Genomic DNA, 13174 nt, shown 5'->3' on the forward strand with positions numbered 1-13174 from the left:
CCACCCCGGGACCCGATCCCGGTTCTCGAAGCCCGCTTTCTGTGTGCGCCTGCGTCGTGCCAAACAGCTCCAGGGTGCCGCTGGCAAGCCTTGAAGCGCCGCGGGACGGGAGGCTTCGGGACCCTCCCAGACGTCGCCCCGCGGGCCCCGCCGGCCTCTAGCGGCCGCGGGTCCCAGCTTCGGTCGCAGCAGCGCCCTTCCCGCGGGAAATCCCCGGGGCGCGCGGGGCGGGGCGCGCGGGGCGGGGCGGGGCGGGGGGTCGGCTCAGCCCCCCCAGGGCGCGGAGGCCGGGAGGCCGCGGGGCCCCGGGGCGCAGGCCACGCTCCCGGAGGGCGCCCTGGCGGTCGCGCGCACCCGGGGCCGCAGCCCGCCTGCCCACCTTCCTGGAGCCGCCGGGACAGATGCTGAGCGCCAGGACCACTGCAAGGGAGCGAGCCCGGCCCCTGAGAAAGTCGAGTGTTCACTTAAGAAAGGGCTGCCTGGGGACAAAACTCACGGCTTGGGGGCTGGGGTGAGTGTACTTGAGACACGTTATGCCCTTGAGAGTGGATTCTCTCCGGTGGGGAGCGAGCGCGGGTGGGGTGGGGTGCGGGCCGGAGCCCCACTCTCGGGGAGCGAGGGCAAGCGCGGCCGCCGGCCGGGGAGCCCCCGAGGTTCCCGGGCTGCTGGGGTCCTTGCCTGGAGGCGGCCCTGTACATCTCCCAGGTCCGCTTGTTGGGGTGCGGGGGGGGGCGACGACCTCCCCAGATCCGCTTCCTTTTGTGGTTGGTAAAAGGGCGCCTATAGAACCTGGGGGGGGGGGGGGGGGAGTTCTTTACAAGTGCAAGTGAGTGGGTACCTTGCGTGTGTTGACGTCTGAAAGCCTGACTCCAGAGCAGCATTATGTACACTGCAAGTTTCGGTGTGGGATGAAGTTTGGGGGACGCGTGTTCCCTCGGGTTTGCAAAAGCTTCGCATCGCGCGCGCCAGGACGGAGCGCGGGGCCGAGCGGGGGTGGGGAGGGTCCCAGTCCCAGGCGCTGCGGCGCTCGGGGCTGGTGCCCAGTTTCCTGCCTCGGAGTTCTCGGGTCCGCCCCGGCTCACAGCAGCTTGTGCAATTTAGAAACCCGATAGGAGGCAGCAGCTGATCTCCCACCACCCTAAAAATAATCCGCTCCGGCGCCCTGCGTGCTTCGGCTAGGGGAGGAAAACTGCCTTCGGAGTAAGTGAGTCCGTCTTTTTATTTTTTTTTTATTTTTTTTATTTTTTAACCTAAATAGGATTTAAGCATCACTAAGAGTTCCCGTAAAGTGTGCATTTCGGTAACCAAGAGGCGCCCGCGCAGTCTCGCAGCGCTGCCTCCGGGGTCTATTTCTAGGAGGAAGGCTCCGGGGCCCCAGCCCCAGAAGGGAGGGCGTGGGGATCAGGTTTCCAGCTTTGCTTAACGGAACTCAGCCGGCTCTTGCTTTTAAAACCTGCCGGGGATCGTGCAAGGAGTGAAATTACTGATTTTTTTTTTTTCCCTCTTAAACGGGCTCCTGTATTGTTCACGAAGTCGCTTTCTATCTGCTTGATTTTTGTGACTCTTGATTTTTTAGGAGTTCTGCGTCTGAGCTGGAAATTGACACTTAAGACAGTGTAGTAAGCCGGTGTTTTGAAGGTAGTGCAAGTGCACGAGTAGGGGTGTGAAGCAGCATCATACGACCGCCCAAGGTATTTATTTTTTGCTTGTTTGTTCAATTTACGATTAAAAACATCCCACTGTCGTGTCTGAATCTTATCTGTTGAGGGCCTTTTCCTTTAGTGTGCGATAGAACTTCAACCGGTGCTTTGAGATCAGGCGCTAAATCAGAAGTCAGTGGTCAGTTTTGCTAGTGACTTTCCTACTTGGATCTGTCATTCAGAGAGAGAGACAGACAGACAGACAGGTAGACAGACATCTTTTGTTTCATATTTTGGGAGTCATAGGCTGAATGAAAGATTTCAAAGAAGTTACTCCATTTGTTTCTTAAGTGACCGATTCCTGAAAATGCCCTAGATCATGCTAATGCCCTAAATTCTTTACAATGTCATGTTTCCCTCTCACATATAGTTAATCTGCAAATAAATAAAGAGTGAGTTACTTTGTCTGGAAACATGAAAGGTTTTTTCTTTTTCTTTCTTTTTTTTTTTTATTGCTTTTAGCATGTTTTCTTCAGGTGCTTCCAGCATGTTAAAGTTCTCTGAGGTAGCTACTCTGTTAGAACTGACACTTTCTTCTGGATGAGCAGGAAAGAGTGTTCGTTTTTAACTTTAGTCATCAACTAAATCTAAATTTTATAATGCCTAAGGGTGTGGAACTTCACATCATGCATTTCAAAGAGTGAGAATACTGAGGATGCAATTCTTGCCATGAAATCATAGGTCTGGTCATCAAGGAGTATTTTCCTTCTCTGTTTTCTGCTTTGCAGACCATCCCTATAATCAGAGTTTCGCTTTTGACATTTGCCTTTAAGTTTAATTCAGTCAAGTTCTTCAACCCTGTCTGCTGTTATAAACACTTGAACATCTTTCAGTAAGTAGGTTTATGCTTGTGGGGAGAAAAGTGTCATGTCTTCCCATCTGGCCCCTTTTCTCTCTCCTCCGTCTTCCTGGATACTCAGGGCCTCTGTCAGTGCTTAGTTGAACTAGACAGCTCCAGAAGAGGCAGGGGTGTCACATGACAGAGTGACGTGACAGAGTTTAGCCAGCAAGAGCAGTAATCTGTACTGTTCCCAGAACGTCCCTAACTTAATCATAGTTCAGAGAGGGAAACCCTGAATGACAACAGGAGATTTAAAAATTAATTCAAGGTCCTGATTAAATAAAATGCCTTTCGTTAACATGATAACCATCAACATGTCTACAAGTTCAGTCCTTCCCTCTTTTTGCCCACTGTTGTAAGATGGGCTGACTGTTAGAATGTGCCACATGTGTACTGGATGTTGGAGAAAGAAGCTAAGGGTCAGAGGGAAAAGGATGGAGGTCGGGGAGACAGAGACAAAAATACAAGGAGAGAGGTGGTGAGAGGTAGTGAATAGGTTGGGAGCCCCAGGGCATATGTTAGAGATAGTGGTAGAAGAAAGAAATTCTGAAGCTTTCACTTTATTAATCTGAAGTGTATACCTTAGTGTGATTATATCATTGTATATTTCCCTGTCTAGTAGATCATAACCTTTACATTATACCAAAACTATTGGGATTAGTGTAGTCCGATTTATGTGGCCTAAGACCACAGCTACTATTTGTCATGTACATTCTTGGATTCCTAGTGCCTAGCACATGGTCAGCATCAACAAGTATTTTTAGAGTTAACGAATGGCCTAGAATCCCAGATATCAGGTACATGGCTAGAAATGTTCTTTGACTTTCTCAGGTTGCTGTAGTTCTCTGCTATTTTCTTTCCACCACTATATGCGTTTATCCAACATTTACTTGATTGGTAGGTTTGAGGATTGCTTAAATATACCAGGTAGGCAATGCTTATTATAGCTAATGAAGTATATGTTTTACAAATTCAGATATTACTTTAGTATTTGGCTCAATGACAGTGATTAAATATCAGTATTTATAAATGTGGCCAATTGAAATATTATAATTTCGGATAAAATTATAAAACTGGCAAAAGTAAAAATTATTTTCTGGTCCATTCTAGGAAACAGTTTACACATGTCTTTCAATAAGTGTGGACTCAAGTTTCTTTTTGTCATTTCTTCTTAATAAAAGAGTCTAAAAAAGTAAAAGAAAAGAAATAGTCTTCGAAATTTCATTACTGGCTGTTATTTTTCAGTTTCTGGGGTCCCCCCCCCATTTGTTTTCCTGATGTACATTTCTGTACAAGGTTAAGGTGTACAGCATGATGGTTTAATTTAGTATTGTAAAATGATTACCACTGTAGGTTTAGTTAAGATCTATCACTGTAGCTACAGTATATAATACAAAATTCCACTTTACTGTTATTTTAAAAATCTCAAGCCTTTTAAAATTATTTTATGAGGCTGGGAGGCTTAATAGCTGCTAAGAATTTGCCAAGCATATACCCTCATCTGGAGTTTTTTTAATATAATTTTTTAAATTAGAAAAGGTCTCAACTAGAGATTATATCAATGATGTTCAACAAAAGGGCTTACCAGAAACAACATGTGAAAGGAATTCCAAATAAGAATTTATATACTGTAAACACAGGCTTTTTAACTAGTTGTTCTATTCATAGAATGCTTTATAAAACTTTTGCTTGAAATTTGGTCTCTCCGGTAGCTTACCTACTGTTGCCAATCTTTTCTGTGTAACACTCTTTGGTTTCTTCCTAGGGAACAATATTGTTCATGACCATTGCTAAATCATTTCTCAATGAAAGGGAAGAGAGAAAAGGTACTACTTTGCTTATTTTTTTTTAAATTTTTTTTCTATTTATTTATTTATGATAGTCACAGAGAGAGAGAGAGTCAGAGACACAGGCAGAGGGAGAAGCAGGCTCCATGCACCGGGAGCCCGATGTGGGATTCGATCCCAGGTCTCCAGGATCGCGCCCTGGGCCAAAGGCAGGCGCCAAACCGCTGCGCCACCCAGGGATCCCTACTTTGCTTATTTATACCTTTGCCAACCTTTAATAATCCAATTCAGAATCCAGTGTGACATAAATGTGGAAAAGAAACAAAGTCCAATGAGGTTAAAAATCTTAACCTGCTACTTCTTTTAATGACAATAGATGAGATGTTATTTAAAAATAGGTTGGAGGCTGCATGATGCAGTGGGAGAAACAGTTTAAGTCAGACACATGCGTGTAGATCACTGCTACTCTACTGGTTGGCAAGTTACTGAGGCTCTTCTGTAAAACACAAATAACTAACATTGCATGGTTGTCCTAAAGACAAAGTGCCCAGAATTTGGGAGGTGGTAAATAAATAGGAGGAATTATAAAAGAATTTTTCAGAAGGCTTAAAACTCTTCAGAATTTCACAGTGGTATTTTGATGGAGCAGATCCTTGCTCCTGAATCATCTGTTTTGGTGCAGCAACAGGAGGAATTCATTTAAAATGTGAGTAGCAAAAAAAAAAAATAATAAAAAAAATAAAATAAAATGTGAGTAGCAGTGTGTCATTCCTCTGATCAAATCACCCCTCAAAGAGTCCACTTCATTGAGTAGAAGCCCAAGTCACAACAATGGCTAGCAAAACTCTGGGATACCTTGTCCTCAGTTTCCTCTCTAAATTTGTCTACTTCTCCTCTACTATAATATTGGTTTCCAGTTAAAAAACTGTTTTTTTTTTTTTGCTTCGAAACTTGATTAGAGTACATTTCATGTAAGGAAGTTCTCTGATTGTGGGACGTGATTTCATTAATTGAGTTATTTTTCTCAAGCACTTGATTTTATATCTGAAGCACTTGATTTTAATATTCTTCAGAGAAGGGCTGACTTCTGTTTGCTGCCACATTGGTTTCGTATATTAGTATTCCTCTGTATAGTTAATGAAAAGTGGTGGTAAATTTTGTCCAGTTTAAGCTGTTTACTAATGCATTTTCAGTGAGAAAAGATGAGCAAGGATTTGATATTACACTATTTTGTGGTATCAGTTAGTGGTTTCACTTATTCTTTCTTTTTCTTGATATATCACCATTTTTGTTCTGTGAAATAATTTGAGTCACACACACACTTCTTTAAGGTACCATCATTGGTAGATATTAATAATTATATATTTTCCAAATTAAAATAAAATGTTTTTCTCTGAAAAGAAAAAGATTGAAAGGAAGTGATTTATAGAATGTATAAGGGCTTTATAAGAAACTCTCAAATGACTTTGGCATACAGTTTCCCATTTCCTCAATTGCAGAAACAAAAGGGGTTAATTTTATAATAACACCTCCTTCTTAGGGCTATGATTTTATGAAAGGGAATTTAATGAGAGGCTCTTTCTTTTTTCTCTTCCTTTTAGAGTAAGTCATATAAGAAGAAATGAGCCTTTCATTCTGTGGTAACAACATTTCTTCATATGATATCTATAAGGGTGTGTTACAAAATCCCTGCTTCGTGGATGCCCTCAACCTGGTCCCTCATGTCTTCCTGTTGTTTATTACTTTTCCAATACTGTTTATTGGTAAGTAATCTATTCTCCTATATATCCTCACCTAATATTTCTTTTAATATTCTTATTAAAAGAATAGTTCCTTTAATATTCTTATTATTTCTTAAGAAATAATATTCTTGTTCTTTCACCAATTACATGAAAACTGATAGGTAAATCTGTGACAAAAGAACAAGCCAGTTTTCTGTGCTTCTCAATTATTTACGTTCTCGTCATATGACATTCTGTAGATAAAATAGAAGTCATATGTCTTCTTAGAAGTGGACTTCAAGTAGCAGCAGCAGTTTTTTGGAAAGAGGGAAAGAGAGTTACGTGGGATAGACTAAAGTCTTTGTTGAGATTGCTTTGTGTTGGTGAAGAGAATGAAAAATGAGTAAAACAGTATTGCCTGGGATATTCACTGGAACTGTCCAGTGAAATAGACGTATCAAACTCAAGACAAAAATGACTATCCCGCATTGTAAGCTCATTTGCAGGTACATCTTGGGCATTAACTTGCTAGAACAACTAATTCTTCGGGCCAGTGGGAAAGATTGCACGGAAAGCGACATTTTGGGGGAGCTGAGGACACAGAGTGTGCGAGTAGGAGTAAGAGTAGTAAGGGTACATTCCAGTTTGAAAGAATACTTATGCAAACTATTTGGAAAAGAGTTAAAAAATACAATTTTCCTTATTGTTTTACAGTTTACAAATCCAGTTATTTAGATCATTGATATATAACTTATTAGCTTCCCTAAAACAGTCAAAATAGACCTCTTAACTTAGAAAATTTTTAAAAATAGAAGTGCCTGGGTGGCTCAGTCGGTTAAACAACTGCCTTTGGCTCAAGTCACAATCTCAGGGTCCTGGAATAGAGTACCTTCTCAGGCTCCCTGCTCAGCAAGGGAGTCTGCTTCTTCCTCTCCCTCTGCTCCTCCTCTTGTTCATGTGTGCATGCTTTCTCTCTCAAATAAATAAAATCTTTAAAAAATTTAAAAAATACATTTCACATGTGAAAATGACAGACTAATCTAAACATCTATTGAGCCTATCACCACTCATCTTAAGGAATCTAATGGTAAGAATATGAGTGAATCCCTCTGTGTGCTATTTCCTGAGCCTGTTACTCTTCCAATATCCTGTTACTATCTCTTCAAAAAAGGTAACCATTATCTGAATTTGGTGTTTAATTTTGCTTATAAAAATAAATTTGCTCATAAAAGTGAATGAGAAAGCTATCAGATTAATTTTCTTAAGAAAACTAGCATATTTTAATGATCTGCTTTGAAAGAAGGTTTGAAGTTTTTAAAAATTATTTGAGAGAGAGAAAAAGAGTGAGTGAGTGAGAGAGAGAGAGCATAAATAGGGAGGAGGGGTACAGAGAGAAGTAGACTCCCTCCTGAGCAGAGAGCCCAATGTGGGACTCGATTCCAGGACCCTGGGATCATGACCCAAGCTGAAGTCAGATGCTTAATGCCCTGAAAGGTTTAAAAATAATTTGTATGCTTTTATTTATTCATGTAACAAATATTAATTGAGAGACTGCTATGTACCTGGCATTATAACAGTGGTCAAAAATTTTCTGTTATATGATATATCATATCATGCAGAGGCCAATGAAACTCTTAGCACATAGTTTTTCATTTTAAATATATAGACATTAAATTTAACGTCTATATAACCAGAGTGGCCATGTATAGAAACATGAGTTGTTGTTTATGTGGTTGATATTATTTGTAGGATATTAACAATGCCCTTTGGCCAAAAGGAGACCATACTTTTTTATTGCAGTTTGACAGTTAATAATTCATTTTGACATTCATCTAACTTCTTGAGGGCAATTACTGTGATAGTCTGTTTGTATCACTAGCATCGAACACAGGCTGGCAAAAAGGTATTTGAATCAAGTGGAATTGGTGTGAACATTGCAAAGGGGGATGGTGGAGAAAAATGCAGACTGTTATCTATAACATTGGCTACTTAAATTAGCGAGATTGTGATTAATCTCAAAGAAGTATCACGTATAAGGAAAGTTTGCCTGAAAGAGTTTACAGCATAAATTCTAGTACAATAGGTTAAACGTAGCTATTCTTTCCACAATGAAATTCATTCTGGAACAACTGAGACATGAATCAATTTTCTTTTCAAAAAATGCTTCAGGGTCCCATCAGTCCTTACAGAAATTCCTTCCTGTGATATTTCCAGCACAAACCCAGATTCGTTCTTGAAGTATGTGAGGCTTCTCTACAAAAAAAAAATTTCTTTGAGAAAATATCATTACCACTATTGAATAGTGTTGGCCTCGTCATAAGTTCTAATTTTTCTCATGCATATGATTGAGTTGACTCAACTGATGAGTTCTACATTTCATTACAAAATGTTTTTTTTGTTAGCCCCCACCCCCCCACAGATCCCGTTTTGAAAGATTTTAGACACCAAATTGCTTTTACTAACATCATTTAATTTCCTCTTAAACGAATCAGGGATCTGTCAGTAAGAGCTGTGATCAGCATGAAAAAATCATGTTGTCACCTAGAATTGGTGATGTTCTTGAGCAGTGCAACAAATGTCAGTGTGTTAACCTAGGCAGTCTTGTAAAAATTCATTGAAATTGAATTGTTACTTTTTTAACACAATGAAAATAGACTGGGATTTTCATTGCTACCATAGAAAGCACCTCTCGATCCTGTTTCAGGAATTTCTCATCCCCCAACTGATATTACAGTGTGAATTAGTTCCATGATTATAATTAATCCTTTTATTTCTTCTCTCTCTCTTTTTTTTCCAGGGTGGGGAAGTCAAAGCTCAAAGGTACAAATTCATCACAACACATGGCTTCATTTTCCTGGACATAACCTGAGATGGATTCTTACATTTGCTCTTCTATTTGTGCATGTTTGTGAAATAGCAGAAGGCATTGTTTCTGATTCGTAAGTGATTCGACATAGTTATAATGATTACATTATACTAGTGGGTATATTGATGTGGATGGTAGTGAAGAGCATACCAAGTCAGGCTTAACTTTTTAGTTATAATCTATTAGGAACAGCATTTGTCACACATTTAGTAGCAGTCCTGCTAATCTGTGATTTCATTTACACACGATCAACTGATGTCTGGGAGTAGATGATCCTCTTTCTGATCATGGGTAGTCAGAAGGTCAGTAGTAGACTAACACTGCATCACAACGCTTATGCCATTCACCTCCCTTCATCTCATCATGCAGATATCATATCATCTAGAAATCATCACAAGAAGAAAGGTGAATACAGTATAATAAATATCTTGAGAGAGAGGGAGACCACATTCACATAACTTTTACAACAGTATATTGTTATAATTATTCTATTTTATAATTATTAATTGTCAATCTCTTACAATGCCTACTCTATACATTAATCTTTATCATAGGTATGTATGTGTAAGAACGTGGTATAGATAGGACTCACCACTATCTGTGATTTCAGGCATCCACTGAGGTCTTGGAACATATCCCCCACAGATAAAAGGGGGACTGCTGCATTTGATAATAATGTGTTTTGTCTGTATTCTTGTGTTGCTACATAATTTCTCTGATAACAAAAATTCAGGTCTCTGTGACTCGTACTTATTCATGTGCTATTTGTTCCTTCATCTATGTAGCTCTTAAAGAAAGTTCTCTCCTTTTAAACACTTTGATGTTTACCTTGTCTATCAATATAAGTGTACATAGATTGTCTATATTGACATAAAGCTCTAATAGCTATATATTTACATATAAATATATAACCAGTCCTCAGATATTTCCGTTTTTAAATAAAGAAGCAGAGATAGATGAATGGGCATTAAAGAAGTGTGAGAACCATTGGGGATATAGCCACAAATTGAAGCAAAACACAAAACTATTTTAAAAATCAAGATTTGTCATAAAACCCATATTTTTGAAGGAATTTTGCCATTCTTATAAAGGAAGTTTGCATTAGGCAGTTAGAATATAATGAATTCTCCTTATAAACTGGAACATAATGTGAGGAAAATATTTTTATCACATACTAACAAAAAACAGGAAAAATTTTGATAAGCCACATCAAATAGGAGAATTTTGATTATGAAATTTTGCTAAATGGTACACCATTAATTAAAGAATTGATATGAAAGTTCTTAAAGGTTTTTAAAAAGAGGGGCGCCTGGGTAGCTCAGTGGTTGAGCATCAGCCTTTGGCTTAGGGCGTGATCCTGGGTCGTGGGATTGAGTCTGACATCAGGTCCCCTGCAGGGAGCCTGGTTCTCCCTCTGCCTATGTCTCTGCCTCTTTCTTTGTGTCTTTCATGAAAAAATAAATACAATTTCTAAAAAAAAAGTTTTTAAAAAGAAAGCTCAAAAATCATTTTCCTTTTATCTAATAAGGACCTTCCCTGACATCTGTTTATGTTTTTCTATCACAATTAACAAGGAATGAAACTTCTCAGCTTTTGTTACAGAGCCAACTATTTTGTAATGTTTTACGACAGTTCTTTGCATGGATGTGCATGTCTTAGTTTCTGATAAAAGGAAAAATCAAAGACTCTGAAGATACTGCATGCCTTCAAGCATTTGGACACTTACTTGACTATTATCTTACTGATTATTGTTTAAAACCTGTCAGTGTATTTGTATCCTATTGTATTAGCATAACCAATTTTAGTCTTCATTTTTTAACATATTGGCTGACTCTCTGTGTTTCTGTGTGTATGTATAAAGTGGAAGATAGAGCAGTCCAATGTTTCCTAAAAACTTGACACCATGTAGGCAAGGATGCCTCCTTTTTTCCAGCCTTGTGATTAGTGTAGAAATTCAGTTAGAGAGTTAGAGGCTGTGCTAACAATGGTGAAGACACATGCTTATGGCAGAAACTTGTGTTATGGCAGTAGTGATTTGAAAGGGCCATCCTGAAATCAAGCAGAAATGCAGTCTTGATTCTTTAGCTGTGGACTGCTTCCTCTTAACCTTTTTATTCAAGCTTCTCAAAAATCATTTTCCAGTGATTCCTGCACTCCAACATTTAGTTTGCTTTCTTGCTTGCCTTATTTTGTTCTGGAAACTGCTTGCACAAGAATGCCAGTGAACATCAAAGACACCTTTATGTACACTTTTCTTCCTTATCATACCCAGTACATTGGACGTTGCTGATCATTATTTCCTTACTTCTTTTTCTGTAACAAAATATTATGAACTATTCTATACTTAAAATGTAACAGATGCTCATTATAATTAGTGAAATAATGCAAAGATTTTCCTAATTGACCATTTGATTTTTTTAATAATACAAATATTAAAGCTATTCATTTTTCTTTCAAAACATCCTTATCTGTTTTGCACATATTTTTGTAAGAAATGTCCTCTTTTTTATTTCTATCCAACTAGTTTATGGTTCTGATTTAGATACTCGCCTAGGTCTAGGAATTATTTTTAGTTGCTTTTTAGCCTAATATGATTGATTTATTAGTAGGGCATGTAATTTGTTAAACAAATATCTTTTGGGACTTTGTAACATTTCCATTATAGTTAAATATTTGATTACTTTATACATTTTCTTTTACTTTTTTTTTTTACTTTATACATTTTTAATGAGAATTAGAAAATAATGTATTTTCTTTGTTGGAGACAAAATTTTCTTAGATTAGATTACTCAAGTCCTGTGTGTGATTATTTTTATACTATTTTTAAAAATATTTTATTTATTTACTTGAGAGAGAGAACATGAGAGGGAGAGAGGGGCAGAGGGAAAGGGAGAAGCAGACTCCCCGCTGAACAGGGAGCCCAACTCAGGGCTGGATCCCAGGACTTCAGAATCATGACCCGAGTCAGAGGCATATGCTTAACGGACTGAGCCACCAGGTGCCCCCTATTTTTATACTATTTAATTCATCAAATTCTAAAAATGTTTATTAAAGTCTTCACTATTATTGTGTTTTCATTTAAGCTTTTATTTTTATTATTTTGTCTTTTTTGAAAATATCTTTGTCCTCCATGATGAATGCATTTTGGTTTTCTTCTTTACTTTCTGAGTAAAGATTTTCTGCTATAATGGGATGTGTGTGCTTCTACCAGAACCTTGAAGTCTGCAAGTCATACTCTAAAAATAACAGAGCTTAAGGGAAAGAATAGGGTTGAGACACCACTCAAAACTTGTGCAGCTTTGTAAGTAGACAATTAACAGTATAATAGCAATTCCAATAAAAAGGTTAGCATGGTTAAAAGACACATTGAATCCCTAACAAAGGAATTCCGCAATAAATATAAAACCTTATTGTAGCCGTTGCTTTTTTCATCTACTATATTGTCTTCCTTATTTATTGTCTTCCTTGACGAAGAATGTTTTGTCATTCTTTTTCTAACTTCTTGAATTGACCACATAATTTATTTTTTATAATGTTTTCTTTGAATGTGTGTAAGGTTATAAACTTTCTTCTGGGTTTGGTTTTGACCACGTTTGTTTATAAACCTTGATAGGTAGTATGTTGGTTTTTAAATGTCCTGAATATTAACTTAGTGATTTTTAAATTCTTTCCTTGTCTTAATAGTAAAATAATATTGGAAGGATTTCTTAATTTCCATACTGATGAATATTTATTTCCTGCTTTTTCTTTTTGACTATTTTGAACTGTTTTTTGGGGGGCAAGTGGGTCCTTTTAAGACCAGCTTTTATGCTATCGTGGTACTTACACATTTTCATTCCCATGTCCATATTAACATTCCAAGTATATCACTGGTCATGTTCCAAATCTCTACATGCAGTTGGCTTATTAGACAACTCCCTTTGCATACTTAACAGACACCTTCATTGTTCGCGTGGCCTTGCTGGAACTTACTAGCTTTCTTTTTCCAATCTGCTTGTCCTCTTAATGTCTTATATGGTTACCCAACATCCACCCAGGCCCCTTGGGAATTATTCTCTATCATTAACTATCACCCTAAGACCCTAGCACTATTAAAGTCCTGTCCATTTTAACAATGAATATTTTCCAGATGTTATATTTTGTCTATGTTTCTGCTGCCAAAGCTTAATTCAGGGTCTGTCATCTCCTGCCTGGCCTATACTCATAGTTGGCCAACTGCTTTTCTTCCTTGTGTCTCTTTCCTCTCCTCAGAGGCACAC

At 38.6% G+C, this 13174-nt stretch overlaps 1 protein-coding gene across 27 annotated transcripts in view; it reads left to right on the forward strand.

Moving 5' to 3' along the window:
- Window positions 1-289: 289 nt before the first annotated feature.
- ABCC9 (ATP binding cassette subfamily C member 9) overlaps window positions 290-13174 on the forward strand; it is a 151014-nt gene continuing 138129 nt past the window's right edge. For 4 of the 27 annotated variants that reach the window (XM_072765827.1, XM_025995117.2, XM_072765842.1 and 1 more), the window contains exons 1-5: window positions 290-511; window positions 1577-1691; window positions 4307-4367; window positions 5930-6091; window positions 8847-8988. In XM_072765827.1, coding sequence (XP_072621928.1) covers window positions 5950-6091; window positions 8847-8988 — 284 coding nt within the window. In that variant the 5' untranslated portion in view covers window positions 290-511; window positions 1577-1691; window positions 4307-4367; window positions 5930-5949. Of the gene's footprint in view, window positions 512-1101; window positions 1205-1576; window positions 1692-2428; window positions 2533-4306; window positions 4368-5929; window positions 6092-8846; window positions 8989-13174 lie in introns of all 27 variants that reach the window. The other 23 variants (XM_072765834.1, XM_072765823.1, XM_072765844.1 and 20 more) reach the window with 17 other exon arrangements.

Source organism: Vulpes vulpes, chromosome 8, assembly GCF_048418805.1.
Source record: "Vulpes vulpes isolate BD-2025 chromosome 8, VulVul3, whole genome shotgun sequence".
In the NCBI taxonomy this organism is placed as follows: domain Eukaryota; kingdom Metazoa; phylum Chordata; class Mammalia; order Carnivora; family Canidae; genus Vulpes; species Vulpes vulpes.